The 16,608-nt window shown below is 38.2% G+C and overlaps 1 protein-coding gene across 3 annotated transcripts in view; it reads right to left on the bottom strand.

Annotated features, from left to right (window-relative positions):
• Positions 1-16,608, bottom strand: part of DNAH1 (dynein axonemal heavy chain 1) — a 254,640-nt gene that overhangs the window by 181,644 nt on the left and 56,388 nt on the right. For all 3 annotated transcript variants that reach the window (XM_070738680.1, XM_070738681.1, XM_070738682.1), the window contains exons 8-11: positions 15,645-15,897; positions 13,062-13,219; positions 6,485-6,696; positions 4,043-4,341 (exon numbers count right to left, since the gene is read on the bottom strand). In XM_070738680.1, coding sequence (XP_070594781.1) covers positions 4,043-4,341; positions 6,485-6,696; positions 13,062-13,219; positions 15,645-15,897 — 922 coding nt within the window. The remainder of the gene's footprint in view (positions 1-4,042; positions 4,342-6,484; positions 6,697-13,061; positions 13,220-15,644; positions 15,898-16,608) is intronic.

Below are 16,608 nucleotides of genomic sequence, written 5' to 3'. Positions count from 1 at the left end.
TTCTGGCTAAGTATTATTTTTATTCAATTTTATTCAGTTTATCAAAATTTAACATTAATGAATATAATAAGGAATTTATCTGTAATATACATGCAACTAAAAAACAAAACAAATAAATAAATAAATAAATAAATGTGACTATATAACAAAACTAAAATTTTCAGAGGATAAAATTATCCTGAATTGGTTACTTATTACTACATGGTATTTAACAATTGGACAATACAGATGGATTCTCCATGGCCTTACTAGAGCTAAAAAAATTATATGACAATACAGCACCGGAAAGATAAATGTATGGCCCCGTTTACTCAATGATTTGAAGATCTGATGTGTCATTTATGAAAGGATTACCTACAGGTATAGGCTGGATAAGTACAATGAAACATAGGGCATCTATACAAAAAAAGTGGCTTATAAACCACTGTGTTTTACACAGACACACAGACACAGACACACACACACACATTTTACCCTGTTTGGTGCAAATAGGAGAAGATAGAATCTAGTCCCACCTGAGGCACAAAACCAGGCTAGTCTAAAATGAGCAGACGTCCCGAATTTTGCGGGACAGTCCCACTTTTTGCCTATTTGTCCCGCGTCCCGCTGGGTTCTTAAAAAGTCCCGCTTTTTAAAAAGTCATGTCCACGGGGGAGGGGGCTCGGCTCCATCAGCCCCCACTCCAATATCCCGCCTTCGGGGGCATCCCCAGGGCCGAGCCAGGGGCTATCGGGTGGCCTTGCAACATTCCTCAGCTGCAGAGAACCAGTGTTCCTTCATCACATCTTGGGGGGCAGAGCCCAGCCAGAGAGAGATCACAGCGCAGAAGAGGTGATCCTTTTTGGCCGGCTGTAAAACCCAGAAGTGCTGCAGTTTCTGCGTGAAACCGGAGGACAAACTAAGAAGAAGTGGGGTAGGCTGCTGGCTCATCCCCAGAGACAGAGACAGAGGGAAAGAGGAGAGGGGGCGTGAGAGGGGGAGGGAATGTGAGAGAAAAGGAGAAAGAAAAAAATTAGATCTGATGTAGGGAAAGAACGAGGGAGAGTAAGAACAAACAATGAGAGAGAGAAGAGGAGAGAAGGAAAAAGAGAGGGAGAGGGAAGAGAAAAACAGAAATGAAAGGGAGAGAGGGAGAGAGAAATGAGGGAAAGATTGAGAGAAAATGAGAGAGGGAGAAGAGGGAAACAAATGAAAGAGAATGGAGAGAAGGAAAAAGGGAGAGGAAGAGGAAAGAGAGAAAAACAGAAATCAAAGTGAGAGAGATGAGAGAATAAAGGGGGGGGGAGAAACAAATGAGAGCAAAAAGGGGGGGAGAGGAAAAGGAAAGAGAGAGGTGGAGAGAAAGAGAGGAAGGAAGGAAGGAGGGAGGGGGGGAAGGAAGGAAGGAAGGAAGGAAGGAAGGAAGGAAGGGATTTCCCATAGAAAACACCAGGAGCCACAAACCCACCCCCTCGTGGCTGGAGAGGTTATTATTACACTGCATAACAAGACAACTAGACACAAGAACACTTTTTTTCCTGAACTCCATCATTCTACTAAACAAATAATTCCCTCAACACTGTCAAACTTTTAACTGTCAGCACTTCTATTTCTACTAGTTTTTTCTTATCCTTCCTACCATTTCCTTCCACTTAGGACAGTATGACTGTAACTTGTTGCTTGTATCCTAAGGTTTTTATTAATATTGATTGTTTCTTCATTGCTTATTTGACTCTATGACAATCATTAAGTGTTGTACCACATGATTATTAACAAATGTATCTTTTTTCTTTTATGTATACTGAGAGCATATGCACCAAAACAAATTCCTTGTGTGTCCAATCACACTTGGCCAATAAAGAATTCAATTCTTTTCTTTTCTTTTCTTTTCTGTTCTCTTCTTACTATTTAATACTATACTATTTGGTTTAGAATACTTTTTCCTTGTTTTCCTCCTCTAAAATCTAGGAGCGTCTTATACACCGAAAAATACAGTACAACAAATTTTTAATCAAGACTCCCCCCCCCCCCCCCAATGATGTCCGTCTTTAGCAATGTTAAAATCTGGTCACCTTAGGCTAGTTACTTCCTCTAAGCTCTAGGAAAGAGGCAATGGCAAACCACTTCTGAAAATCCTTGCCAAAAAAATTGCAGGGACTTGTACAGTCTCTGAGAATCAGACATGTGGCATATATAACACTTGCATTTTGCATTAGAGAATTATATACAGAATTGTAACTGCTTACTGTTGTAATACTTTATATTTTTCATTGCATTTTTTCATTTATAATTAAGCACTTCTTATGGCTTCCCCGTGGTCTTGGTTGCAAAGCCGTAAATTGGGAGTAAACTCACTGAACAGCTGTCTTACTTTGCAACGGAGATTCGGGGAAGCCAGATTCACTTATGAGCTGCAACTACTCACTTAACCACCCTGGCAAGACCGGTTGTAAAGTGGGTGAAAGCTCACTGAACAGCTCTCTCGCTTTGCAATGGAGATTCAGGGAAGTCGGATTCACTTATGAGCTGCAACTACTCACTTAACGACCGTGGCAAGACCGGTTGTAAAGTGGATGAAAGCTCACTGAACAGCTCTCTCGCTTTGCAATGGAGATTCGACACTCAATGGTGGACATACAGTAAGTTGAAGGGTACCCTTACCCTTCCCTTACTTAGGTGCCAATCACTGGTAATTTGGCAGGCCTTTGCTCTCAAATTTTCAATCTGGCCCACAGTGATTGGCATCCACTGTTGGCGGATAGATTGAGCAAGATGCGTCGAAACTCACTTTAACAACGCTCTTGCTTAGCAACCAAAATTTTGGGCTCAATTGTTGTCGTAAATTGAGCACTATCTTTGTCTTCTTCTGCGTGGCAGCCTTGCCTAGTAAACTCCTACCCTTTTCTGGGAATTTCTCCTCTGTCTTAGAGATGGTATCAACCAAGATGATACAAGGTCTTCCTTCCTTGCTTCCTTGCTTCCTTCCTTCCTCCCTCCCTCCCTCCCTCCCTCTTTTCTTTTCACTAAACAAAAACTCCTTTGGACCAGGGAGGCACACTCAGGTACAGTGGAGTTTCCACCCCCTGTTCTTTCTCCTAACAATACAAAGAGTCTCATTTTTCTAAAGCTATTTGGTTGCAGCCCTTTCCCCCAAACCTCCCCCCCCCCATCAATTGCATGGTAGCCTTTGTCTGCTTTCGCAGGGAGCTGATTGGCTGGCGGATGACTGTCTCAGGGGGACAAAAAAACCATGAGGATTCCTCCTTCTGTGAATCGGCCATGCCCAAGAGGGTGGGATAGAAGGTCCGTGGCCCATTGCCTGGGGCAAACAGCTAGGAGTGTGTCAGCTGAGGAGAAAATTTAGCAACGAATGGCCAGAGGTGGAACTCTGGAGGTGAAATAGGTGTGGCTAAGAGTAGGAGGCAAAAAGTCCCATTCCACAGGCAGACCATAAAGCCTATCAGCCCTTCACATTGACCTACATTTCCCTTCTAGGCATTGCTACAGGAACCATGGGAATGCAGGAAAAATCGTTGGATAAAGCAGTCTTAAATTCAAATTCAATTGAAATAAATTACTTTGCCACCCCCTTTTGTAGGCTTACTTTAGGTTCTTAACATTTATAGGGCTGCTTGCATGAAATACCTAGTGGTTTCTTTGGGATGATTGAGAACTTGAAAGGGGGTTGCAACTTTTTCCCTTGAAAACTGTAACCCGGAGACTAAGAAGTTAGATAAAGCAAAATGCTCCATTGAACTTTTTTTTTTTTAAAAAGAACAAGGTAGTTTCAAGTATATCTTAGCTGAGCCAACAATAAGCTGGCTCAGCTGTCAAACTGAGTTAATAATATGAGATCACAAAGACACAGAACTGATCCTAGGATGATATAAATCCCTGTGGATGTGTGAAATACTTGGGTGCAGTGGCACTACCTCATCAGGAGCCTTAGAAAAGACAAAATGCGTTTAAAGTTTCAACTCATAAGAAAAGGAATATATTTCAAAAATATTGCTTAATATTCTTTTTCCTTCCTCAGATGGGAGACATTTCCTAATTGTCTTACTTGTAAGGGCTGTTAAGAAGATCATCTCCCCATGTCATATTTTCAGAGCAATCCAGGACACTGTAGCAGGCATCCACAAAGAGCTGTGTGAAGTTTACAAGTGAATCCTGGACCAGGTAACGTACAGAGTCTTGTAGCATAAACTTGATAAGCTCCATCAACTGATGAAGCTTGGACATCTGATATACTTCCCATTTTGTCTCATATAAGTTATACCAGCCTTTGCCTATGTCCCTCAGGCTGCTTCTCACTGCTATCTTTAGAGTATTGATCCATGTATCCTTGAGGAACATTGAAATCTGCAGGAAGTCAAAACAAAAGAATAAAAGAATCTTCATTTTAGTTTCAAACTTCATATTGCATGTTAAATAGATGCAGCAATAGATAGTTGCCGACTCTAAAGAAAGGCAGCATTGGGGAGTGGGTGGTTAGTCCTCTTCTCTGGCTTTGTGCTTGCATTACTACACACCTCTATTACTATCCCTTTTGGGGAAGAGAGGAGTGGATGAAGTTTGCAAAGGAAAAGAATAGAGGGATATCTATTAGAGTCCCTCCCCACCTCCACCCTCCATTCTAAATCATTCCCCAGAGACTGCTTTGTCTAAGAAAAAAGAGCATTATAGGCTTATTACATATTTTATGGTCCACAGAATACTATTCTGTAAACAGGAAGAATTTTATTGTACTTTAATAACATTCTGCTAATAGCAGCAACAGTTCCAAAAGCAATCTACACCAAAACAAATCTTTCCCCATAGAATGTTACACTGAAATAATCTATTTTTTAAGAAGAGTGCATCATTTACTCTCAAGGACAACAAAAACAAATAAAAACTCTTGGTTTTCCTAAGATATGAGCACAGAAGCTTTTCTTTCTATCATCCGACTATTTCCTTTGAAAGGCTTGTAAACTGATGATATATTTTAATGGGATCTTGCCTATTCCCACCCACCCCCAAAAAAGCAGTTTTAATGTTATCTCCTCTAAATAATTAACGTGTATATTTCCTAACGTATATATTTCCTTTTTTTTTTTAAGTGGGTGCTTCTTAAACCTCTGGGCTACTTTTCATTTTGAGGTGGGTGATAGATAAAAGAAAATTTAGGAAGTTCTTCTGTGTAAACAGTTCATAAGAAGTAGAGAACATTTCATGCATTAGTTTTAATTTTTGAACCATACCACTGCAGTTTGCAGAATAAAGCTCTAGGATCTAGAATGAAAACAGTAAACAGTTTTGAATACTGTTTTTTATTCAAAGCTCTTCTGGTTTTCCCCACATTAAATTGGACATAGTCCAATATATCTGTGGTTAAGCTATACATAATGATAATCACAGAAGCATGAATTCTAATCTAAAATATATGTTCTCTGAACCACGTTGTAGATTGAGTTGATTTTATTCAAGTGGGCAGGATGCTGCTTAGGTTAGCTATTTTCTCTCAATCTAAACTAAGCAGCCAACATTTCTTGGCTGCTGAGCATAGTTAGTCCTCAGTGGGCTGTTCTGGAAGCTGAATGCCTGCAGATCTTGGAGGACTCCCAAGCTTGCTGATATAAGATTGGTATAATTATGCCCAACTTGGTGAACTATTTTTTCCATCAGTATATATGGTTATGTTATTATTCCATCTCATGATCAAAGAAATGTGTGCGTGTGTGTGTATTTCTTCTAGTGTATAGGGCACGTTCCAAAAGTAAAGCAATTTTTTTAAAAAAGTAATTTATTGAAAAGATTTGCACAAACACTTATAATTCTTCAAAGTACTGTCCTTGGGCCTCTACACATTTTTTCCAGGGACTCTGCCATGACCGGTACGCGCCCTGGAAGGAGTCTTAGGGGACCTCTCGCAAGGTCTTCGTCACAGCTGATTGGATCTCTTCTATAGACGAAAAATGTGCCTTGCCACAACTTGCTATGAGTCTGCGAGTTTCTGGCCAAACATCAGGTGCCAACACTACCCCCCCCCCCCCATAGTCCTGACGTTGCCCCAGCAGACTTCTTTTTGTTCCCAGCCCTGAAAGGAACCCATTTTTCGTTCACAGAAGAGATCCAATCAGCCGTGACGAAAAGCTTGCAAGAGGTCCCCGAAGACACCTTCCAGGGTACGTACCGGTCATGGCAGAGTCACTGGAAAAAATGTGTAGAGGCCCAAGGACTTTGAAGAAAAGTGTTTGTGCAAATCTGGTCAATAAATTATTTTTTTTAAAATTGCATTACTTTTGGAACGCACCCTGTGCATCATACAGTAGCCTAAGTGAAATGTTCTGTAGCCTAAGTGAAATGTTCCATTTTCTGAAAAAGAGTAAACACCAAGTCTTATCTGGCCTAAAGAAATCTTCTGCCACTGCATTAGATGGAGTGATTTCACCCAACACAAGTGGTTATATTCCTTTACATTTGTGTACCTCATCCCTGCAAATAATCTGCCATAACAAGTTACCTGGGAAAAGGTCTGGGTCTGAATCTGTTCAAAGTTATCAAGTCGTCCATACTTAGTCAGGGTGGAATGGAAAAGAGACATAGCAGCGGTTTTATTGCACTCATCTCGCACCTGGCACAAAGCCATGATAACCTCTGGCCGTGTCAGGAGAGAGACAAAACTAAAAGTTTCTCTTTGCTCGTTAAATGGATATTCTGGAATTTCAAAGAGCCCTGGTAATAAAAAGAAAAATGTTATTGAAATAATCAGTCTCACAAGTAAGCCTCTTAAATGCAGATAGATACATACAGTACATATCCACCCCTTTGTTCCCTTTTGAATAAACAATGTTATGTAAATTACCAAAAAATAAGAGTAAAAAGAAGCAAGCAAGCAGACAAACAATAAAAATGGAATAAAAATAATAAATCTTGCTTTGCTAACACAATTGGTTCTATCTCTTCAAATTTTTCTATAGTTGCAAATCATCCTGGTTTCCATCTGGCCTGTATATTGCCTTTTGGTATTTAAACTACTGATTTTAAAGATCTCATCAACACTATGCACTTTTTCCTGATATGAATATTTACATTCTTTTCAATTCCACTTTTCCGCATAATGCTATTAGTCTCACAGATAACTCAAAACACTCTTTGCAGCATTGTAACTTTAGTTTCAAATTATTTGCTTTTAATTACATTCTTCTTAAGTATCCTTTTACTTTTTCGTCCTCTTCCAAAATATTTGCTTTAATTTCCATTAAATTTTATCATTTTTCTCTCCCCATTACACATGTAAAGTAAATTTAGCGTATTTGTCTATAAACATATTGTATAATAGCTTCTCTTATTCCCATTTTTGTAGCAATTGTTGTCTTACATGCATTTTGTAGCAATTGTTGTCTTACATGCATTTTTCTCATCTAGAGTCTTTTTCACATGGAGCATTCTATCATTCATCTTTTTTCATTTTTGCCATTAGCCTAATTACACACACAGGGATTTTTAAACATAATTCTTTTAGGTCCCATCTCCTATTTTCTAATCTCCATTATAAATGCCATCATTAAGTCTTCTAATAACCTTTCTATAGGATTCATTCAGTCATTCTATTTTCACTCTAATGTCTTTCACTTTTCTCATTTTATTTCATGTTTATTTATCACTATTTTTAACAATTTTACTAGTCTTTCCATATACAGTAATGCTTAAAAGTTTGCGAACCCTTTTGATTTTTCAATATTTCTGTATAATATGAACTAAAAACACCATCTGACCTCCATGTAACTCCTAAAACTAGATAAAGAGACTCCAATTAAACAAACCACACAAAAATGTTATACCTGACCATTTATTAAGGAAAATGGTCCAAAGCTACATATTTGTGTGTGGCAAAAATATGTGAGCCTCCAGGATTGTCAGCTCATTTGAAGAGAAATTTAGAATTAGGATTTCAGACAATTATTATTATTATTATTATTATTATTATTATTATTATTATTATTTATTAGATTTGTATGCCGCCCCTCTCCGTAGACTCGGGGCGGCTCACAACACAATAAAACAGTTCATAACAAATCTAATAATTTACAATTTAAAATATTTTAAAAACCCCATTATTAAGCAGACATACATACAAACATACCATACATAAATTGTATAGGCCCGGGGGAGATATCTCAATTCCCCCATGCCTGATGACAAAGGTGAGTTTTGAGGAGTTTACGAAAGGCAAGGAGGGTAGGGGCAGTTCTAATCTCTGGGGGGAGCTGGTTCCAGAGAGTCGGGGCCGCCACAGAGAAGGCTCTTCCCAGGTGGAAGTGTGGAAGTCTGTCTTATTTAAAGAGTTCTGAGCATTCAAAATCAAACTCTAATTTTCACAATACAGATATAAAGAAATGTGTCATGGCTTAAAGAAAGCAGATTTCCAAGGACCTACAAAAAAGAGTTGTTGATTCTTACTCAGCTGGAAAAGTTTATAAAAGTGTCACACAGATTAATTACAAATGGTGGTAATTCAACACCTGTCTTATTTTCCCTAAGAAAATGTCAGTGTGTCTTTCTGTGAACTGAAGAGAAAATAGATCATGCATCAAGACAATGATCCAAAACACATACTGTAAGTTGCATGATTACAGAATGGTTAAAGCAGAAAAAAATGTTTCCAATAGTCAAATCAAAGTCGTGGTCTTAATCCTATAGAAATGTTATGGAAGGACCTGAAACAGGCAGCTAATGAGAAGAAGCCCACCAACATCCCAAAACTGAAGCTGTTCTGTGAATAGGCTAAAATTCTTGCATTCTGACATGCAAGATTGATCAACAGATATTTTAAACCTTTAGTTGCAGTTAATACTGCCTAAAGGGGATACGAGTTATTAAAAGTAAAAATTCATATACCTTCAAAAGGCAACTGGACTTTCTTTGTTTTTTCATTTAACAGTTTCTTGGATGAGAAGTAAAAGTCATCAAAGAAAAAACATTAGAAGTCTAGTTACCTTTTGAGAAACCACTTTGAGACAATCGTGACCTACGTGGTTGAGAATCTCCAAAGACATTGCGTTTATAAACTGTTAAGCATCATTGTATATACAAACTTGTATACTGTACATGCCACATGGAATATCATTGAACTTTTGAATCCTGAACTCCTTTACATAAGGACCTGGCAGGGACTTTCCATGGCCAAACCTTGCAGGTATTTGTAGATTCGTATTCTAAATGGGTGGAGCTGGCCTAAATGCCGTCTAATACTTCTGAGTCCATTATTCTAATCCTGGACTCTATCATTGCCACACATGGCATTTCTGATGTACTAGGTACAGATAATGGACCACAGTTTACTTCCTCTAGGTTTGAGGCTTACCTAGCTTGGATGGGGGTATGTCATGCTAAAACTGCCCCTGCTCACCCTGCTGCTAATGGATTAACAGAAAGGGCTATGAGGTCTGCCAAAGACTCTAAGTCGTTTGACACTCTGATTAGCAAGCTAGCTTAACCACCTATACTGCAGGTTTGAAAAGAAACTACAACCACCTATCTCCCCAACCTCCATCCCAGACACACCAACAAGAGCCAGATCTTCTACAACTGAACCCATCCCATTGGGTTTACAATCCCTGGTGGTCACAGAAAAGGAAGTGCAAGATCTATTTCACAGACAGAAGCCTGGAAAAGCACCAGGCCCAGACAAGATAACTCCTTGCTTAAAAGTGTGTGCTTTCCAATTGGCCCCCATCTTCACCCAAATCTTTAACAAATCACTAGAGTTGTGCTATGTTCCTTCCTGCTTCAAATGCTCTACTATCATCCCAGTGCCGAAGAAGCCCTCCATCAAGAAACTGAATGACTATAGACCAGTTGCTCTAACTTCTGTAGTTATGAAAACCTTTGAAAGGCTAGTGATATCCCCCTTGAAAACCATCAGGGATCTACTGTTAAATTCTTTGCAATTTGCATACCGAGCAAATAGATCGACAGATGATGCTGTTAATATGGCTCTGCACTACATCTTACAACATCTTGAATCTCCAATGACCTATGCTTGGGTCCTCTTTGTAGACTTCAGTTCAGCATTCAATACCATCATACCAGACATTCTCTTAACCAAACTAAATCAGCTAGCGGTACCTGAACACACTTGTAAGTGAATCACAAGCTTCCTAACAGACAGGAAGCAGCAGGTGAAGCTAGGAAAAAAATCACATCAGATACCTGTTCAATTAGCCCCCCCCCCCCCCCCCCCGCAAGGCTGTGTACTCTCACCACTTCCCTTCTCTCTATACACCAATGACTGCATCTTCTGCTACATTGTGGTGCGACCGGAACAATCTAGAACAGAACACACTCAAAAACATAGAAATGGTGGTAGACTTTAGGAGAAACACTTCGATACTTCCACCTCTCACAATACTAGACAACACAGTATCAACAGTAGAGACCTTCAAATTTCTGGGTTCTATCATATCTCAAGACCTAAAATGGTCACCTAACATCAAAAACATCATCAAAAAAGCACAACAAAGAATGTTCTTTCTGCGCCAATTCAGGAAGCTCAAACTGCCCAAGAAGCTGCTGATACAGTTCTACAGAGGAATCATTGAGTCTGTCATCTGCACCTCTATAACTGTCTGGTTTGGTTCTGCAACCCAACAAGACCGACACAGACTTCAGAGGATGATCAAAACTGCAGAAAAAGCAATTGTTGCAAATCTGCCTTCCATTGAGGCAAAAAGAGGGCTGTGAAAATATTTACTGACCCTTCACATCCTGTACATAAATTGTTTCAACTCCTACCCTCAAAACGCTGCTACAGAGCATTCACTGCACACCAAGACAACTAGACTGTTTTCCCCGAACAGCACTACTATTTCTACTAATTTTTTCTCATCATTCCTATCACCCATTTCCTCCCATTTATGAATGCATGACTGTAACTTGTTGCTTGTATCCTAAGATTTTTATTAATATTGATTGTTTCTTCATTGCTTATTTGACCCCTATGACAATCATTAAGTGTTGCATCACATGATTCTTGACAAATGTGTTTGTCAAGAATCTGAGAGCACATGCACCAAAACAACACTGAGAGCATATGCACCAAGACAAATTCTTTGTGTGTCCAATCACACTTGGCCAATAAAGAATTCTATTCTATTCTGTTTGCCCAGCATACAACTCCATACCAGAGTACAGGCCTAATTCCCGCTGAACTTCTAATGAGAAAACACTTAAGAACCATAATCGATTCCAGGTATGTGGACTTATAACAACCCTGCAGGCAATCCACTTCTAGATGGTTACAACTTGGGGATCCCGTTTTTGCACTGCATCAGGAGACTGGGCCTAAGTGGGTCCCCGGACACCAGTAGCGAGTTGCACCCAGTACAGCTGGGATTGGGGTTCCGGTAGTGGAAACTGAGATGCACATGTATCTCCACACTCTGACCCATGCACCCACATGCCTGCGTGAGATTTGACTTCTGCACATGCGCAGCAAGTGAAATCTCATGCGAGGATTATATATTATTATTATTATTATTATTATTATTATTATTATTATTGTATAAATTCTTATATTCTGACATACATTTTAGCCTATTTTCACAATTAAATCTGCATTTTTACTTCCCTGAATACATTTATCGCTTTCACAGGATTAGGCCAACTGAATAACCAACTTTCTTCCTCCAAGCTCTCTCTTTTTTTTCTTCTTTTCACCCTCCACCTGTGTATTTTTTCACAATCCAAGTTTCAATCTACCACATTTCATGTTCATCACCAAATGAGCTATAGATACTGAACTCTGCTGCCTATCATAGATTTCATCACCTGAAAATCTCATACAATGCATTTTAATAACAAAAAAGAAAGAATAGATTAGGTTACCAGCATAATTACATCCACCCATTCTTAATCAGACTAAGAAGTCTGAATTTTCAGAATATTGAACACTATATTTAAATACTTTTTCACTGAACCAAGGTTATGTTAATTGTGAGTGGTCAAAGTTGGTTTAAAATATTTGGAGTACATCAGACAATCTAACCTGATATAGTGAGTATCCATCATTTTAAGAGTACAATTCAACTAACTTTAACTATTAGAAACACAGAAACATAGAAAATTGACGGCAGAAAAAGACGTCATGGTCCATCTAGTCTGCCCTTATACTATTTCCTCTATTTTATCTTTGGATGGATATATGTTTATCCCAGGCATGTTTAAATTCAGTTACTGTGGATTTACCATGTCTGCTGGAAGTTTGTTCCAAGCATCTACTACTCTTTCAGTAAAATAATATTTTCTCATGTTATTTCTGATCTTTCCCCCAACTAACCTCAGATTGTGCCCCCTTGAGCTTTAACATTTGTTGGGAGAGATTAAAGATGTGTATATAATAGTGCATTTTAGTTTATATTAAACATAATTAACGGAGCTACATACAGTAGTCCTTGGCATATAGGATTCGTTTAATGACAATTCAAAGTTATAACAGAATTGAAAAAAATTACTTACCACTAGTCCTCACCCTTACAATTCCCATGTTCACATGATAAAAATTCAGACACTTGGCAACTGGCATATATTTACAAGTATTGCATCATCCCAGGATCATGTGATCACCATTTGTGATCTTCCAAGTCAGCTTTCCCCAACCAAATCAATGGGAGAAGCTGATTTTGCTTAATAACCATAGGCACTGAACAACTGCAGTGATTCGCTTTACAACCATGGCAAAAAAGGTTGTAACATCAGACATGGCTCATTTAACAACTACCTTGCTTAGCAATGGAAATTCTGGTCCCAATTATGGTTGCAAGTTGAGAACCAATGCTATTGTCCAATGTTAATTTTGACAAATTAAGGATTTAAGAAATTGCTATTTTACTATATTTAGGAAAAAAAAGATTTTAACAAAATTTCCCTGTAACAGTATTTAATAGATAGAAATCTGTGATACTAAAGCCTCTTTTTAATAGTATCTCCTACAATACATCAATTATAATCTGAAGCTAACCACAAAAATGTACATTTTATAAGCATTTTTATAATCTCTCTTTTGTCTCTCTGTGTGCATGTTGTCATGCCTTACCTACCTTTCTCTGGTACCTTCTCTTCCTCTTTCTCAGGCAGAGTGACATAAGAAAATATCTGACGCTTCGAAGTGACAATTCTGTCAAAGTTAATCATGTTCATAGTACGCTCATAGTCAAGGGACACTTCCTTTCCCAGGAGGTGTAGCCGTCGTAAAATCCTTAAGCATAATTAAAAAACTAATTAACTGAATGAACAATGACCCCGTCAAAATGATATGTCTGTGTCACTCATATACCTCTAGTTCCATATTCATTTCTCCTGTGCTCACTTATGCTTTGCTTCTTCATTAAAAGCATTTGTAGCACATTAAAGGAGTTCCATGAGGGGGGAAATAGAAGGGCAAGATTGAGAGAAAATGGAGCATAGTTATTTGTTTTATTTTTTTATTTACTTATTTGTCAAAATGTGTACAAGATAATAGATATGGTATAAACATAAACAAAAGCAAGTAGGTATAGGTAAATTTGGACAGTAGGACAGGGACGGTAGGCACGACTGTGTGCCTATAGACCTCTTAGGAATGGGATGAGGTCGACTGTAGATACTAAGGTTAAAATTTTGGGGATCTGTTATGTTATCTGTTATATAATCTTATGTTATGTTATCTGTTATGTTATTTTGAGTGTTATGTTACACTTGGCTGTTTTAGCCAGAAGCGTGAGAACTAGGAACACTATCCATACATTTCACAATATATATATAATTTATTTATTTATTTTGTCGAATGCACAATGAAGGTTATAGAGATTATACTCGAGTAAATATATATTAGAGAAAGAACATAAGTGAAAATTTAGGAATAGAATATATCAATTAGAGAATAGAAGAATATTACGAGAGTAGTATAAGAAGAATAGAATAGAAGAATAGTAGATACGATATATGAGATATAGGAGAGACAGTAGGACGGGACGGGAGGCACGCTAGTGCACTTATGCACGCCCCTTACTGACCTCTTAGGAATCTGGAGAGGTCAACTGTGGATAGTCTAAGGGTAAAATGTTAGGGGAATATACTACGAAGTCCGGTAAAGAGTTCCACGCTTCGACAACTCGATTACTAAAGTCGTATTTTTTAGACTCCAATTTGGAGCGGTTAATATTAAGCTTGTATCTGTTGTGTGCTTTTGTGCTGTTGTGGTTGAAGCTGAAGTAGTTGTTGACAGGAAGGACGTTGCAGCATATGATCCTGTGGGCAATACTTAGATCATGTTTAAGGCATTGTAGTTGTAAGCTTATGACTGTAATTTTATACAGTTTTAATTAATTTAATTTAATTTAATTGTAATTTTATATAGTTGTAATATTATAATTGTGAATTGATCACAAATGTTTATATGTTACTGAGACTGGAGAATTAAAAACGCAAGAAACCAACAAATCTAAAGCAAATGCCCTAAGATGAAAGGGAGACATACCAGGAGATACTAGAGCAGATTCTCTAGCATGCTAGAGATATTTTTAAGGAATAACTCCTGATACTTATCGAGAATAAGTTTTTCCACCTAAAAATGACATTCATCTGGGCCTAATAAAGTGGCTGAATGATAAGATTTAGAATGAGCTTGAAGGCAATGTCTTAATCTGTGTAACTTACTCACCTGTGACAGCTGGGCCTGAGTTGTTATAACTGCACACTGAGCAAAGTTAATATAATATGCAAGAAGAAAGGCAAAAGGAAAATAATTCACAGTACTATAATTTAGAAAGGGATGATCCTATACTCAAATAATAAAAAAAACTCTATAAGGGGAAGTGGGATGTAATTGGAATGGATACCTTCAAACATTCATGTAGGCATTCCATTGTATTATTTTCACTCTTATCTAAAATCAGATTTTTTTCCTAACAATTGATGATTCATAAACACTATTAGTCCTAGGTATTGATTAAATTATTCTTACCATAATATAGTGAGATGGAATTGACATATTATACCATGATTCATCTATTTTGTGCATGTCAAATTGTTGAAGTCATAGAATGCATAGAATGTGTGTCAAGATAATTTTCACACTTAACCTTATTCACAGATCTTCATTATTTCAATTCAGTTACATAATACACTGATTAGACTCATTTGAGTATACATTAGCATTTCCCAATGCTGTATACTCATCAAGTGTGCATTAACATTTCCAAATTAATGATTATTTGTGAATCACAAAAATAAATTATAACAAAAGGAAGAGTATATGAAAGTCAACTAAATTCCACCTTTTGCCCACCATGTATTTTAACAATGTTTAATTGTAAAACTGCAAATCTATGCATTAAAATGATTGGTAATACCCCGCCATTCCATATTATAGTTGCATCTGAATTCACTTAATTTTATTCCAATAATTTCTGCTCTTATTTATATTTACTCATTTTCTTTCTTCATTTTTATTTGTCAGGCAAGGCTATATTTCTAGCATGTGAGGAAAGGAAAGAAAGGAGTAGCAAAGAAGGCACAAAAAAGGGAAAGGGGGGGGGTGCCACAGGTTCTACCTTTACCCTGCTGGCTGGGACGTTTTTGTCATTGACAAAAGTTAATCTGAAGAGCAATAATAAGTTTTGAAAAAGTATTATGAAACTTACTGGCTTCCTTTCTTTAGATGTGAAGTTTGCATTGCCATTTGTTTCATACTTTGCAAACTTTTCTCTTCAATGCTTTGCAATCCATCTACTGGCATACAGTCCACATAGAGATTATATAACAATAGTGCCTGTGTTTTCTTTCTCATATTGTGTGCTGAGATCACACGCTGGGCAAAATTGCGAGGATCCTCAGCAAGAAAAAGCAAACGGATCCGAGGCACCCAATACTGACAGGGGATCAGTGGAGGTCTCCCTAGATAGAGATCAGAAGGCAAGACAACAGAAAATGTGAAAGCTTAAATATCCAAAACTGCCTGTGCATAACCAGACTACTGTCCAGTTAATAGCCTTTTTGCTGGGGGGGAAATGGATAAAAGAATCAAAATTGAGTCTTAGAGGATTACTGAGGAAAAATGTCAACATGTCTAATTAAATGAGACAGCGGAAGCTCTCTGATCAGGTCTCCTACTGCTTTGTTTATCTTCTTAGTTAAAGTAACACGACCACACATCTTTTAACCCTTTCCTCCTGTTCCACTTTCCTCATTTAAATTGCCCTCAGCAGTCTAATTTGCCTGAGGACTGAAAAGCAGCAGCAGTCCAATAGTGCCAGAAAGGAACTAACAGCCTTCACAGAGGCAAACAGCGACATTTTTGCCTTTTCACTATATCCCCTGTATGGCTTCTTATTACACAAGCTACCAATGTACTTTGCACCTGTCTTTGAGATGGAGAGAAAGTATACTGATTGGAAAACTGCTATCCCCACGGCAGTCCTCTTCCTGCACCTGGGGATGCGGCCATCGGGCGTTGCTCTAAGAAGCTGGAGCCCAGAGGTGCCTGGCTACAGTGGAGCCATCTTGACTTCCCGTGTCACAGCTGTCTCTGGCCATGAGCACTGTGATCCCAACCAGCTCCAGGACTACAATCACCATCTAGACCAGTGGTTCTCAACCTTGGGGTCG

Source organism: Erythrolamprus reginae, chromosome 2, assembly GCF_031021105.1.
Source record: "Erythrolamprus reginae isolate rEryReg1 chromosome 2, rEryReg1.hap1, whole genome shotgun sequence".
NCBI lineage: Eukaryota > Metazoa > Chordata > Lepidosauria > Squamata > Dipsadidae > Erythrolamprus > Erythrolamprus reginae.
This window is presented reverse-complemented; position numbering and strand designations above follow the sequence as displayed.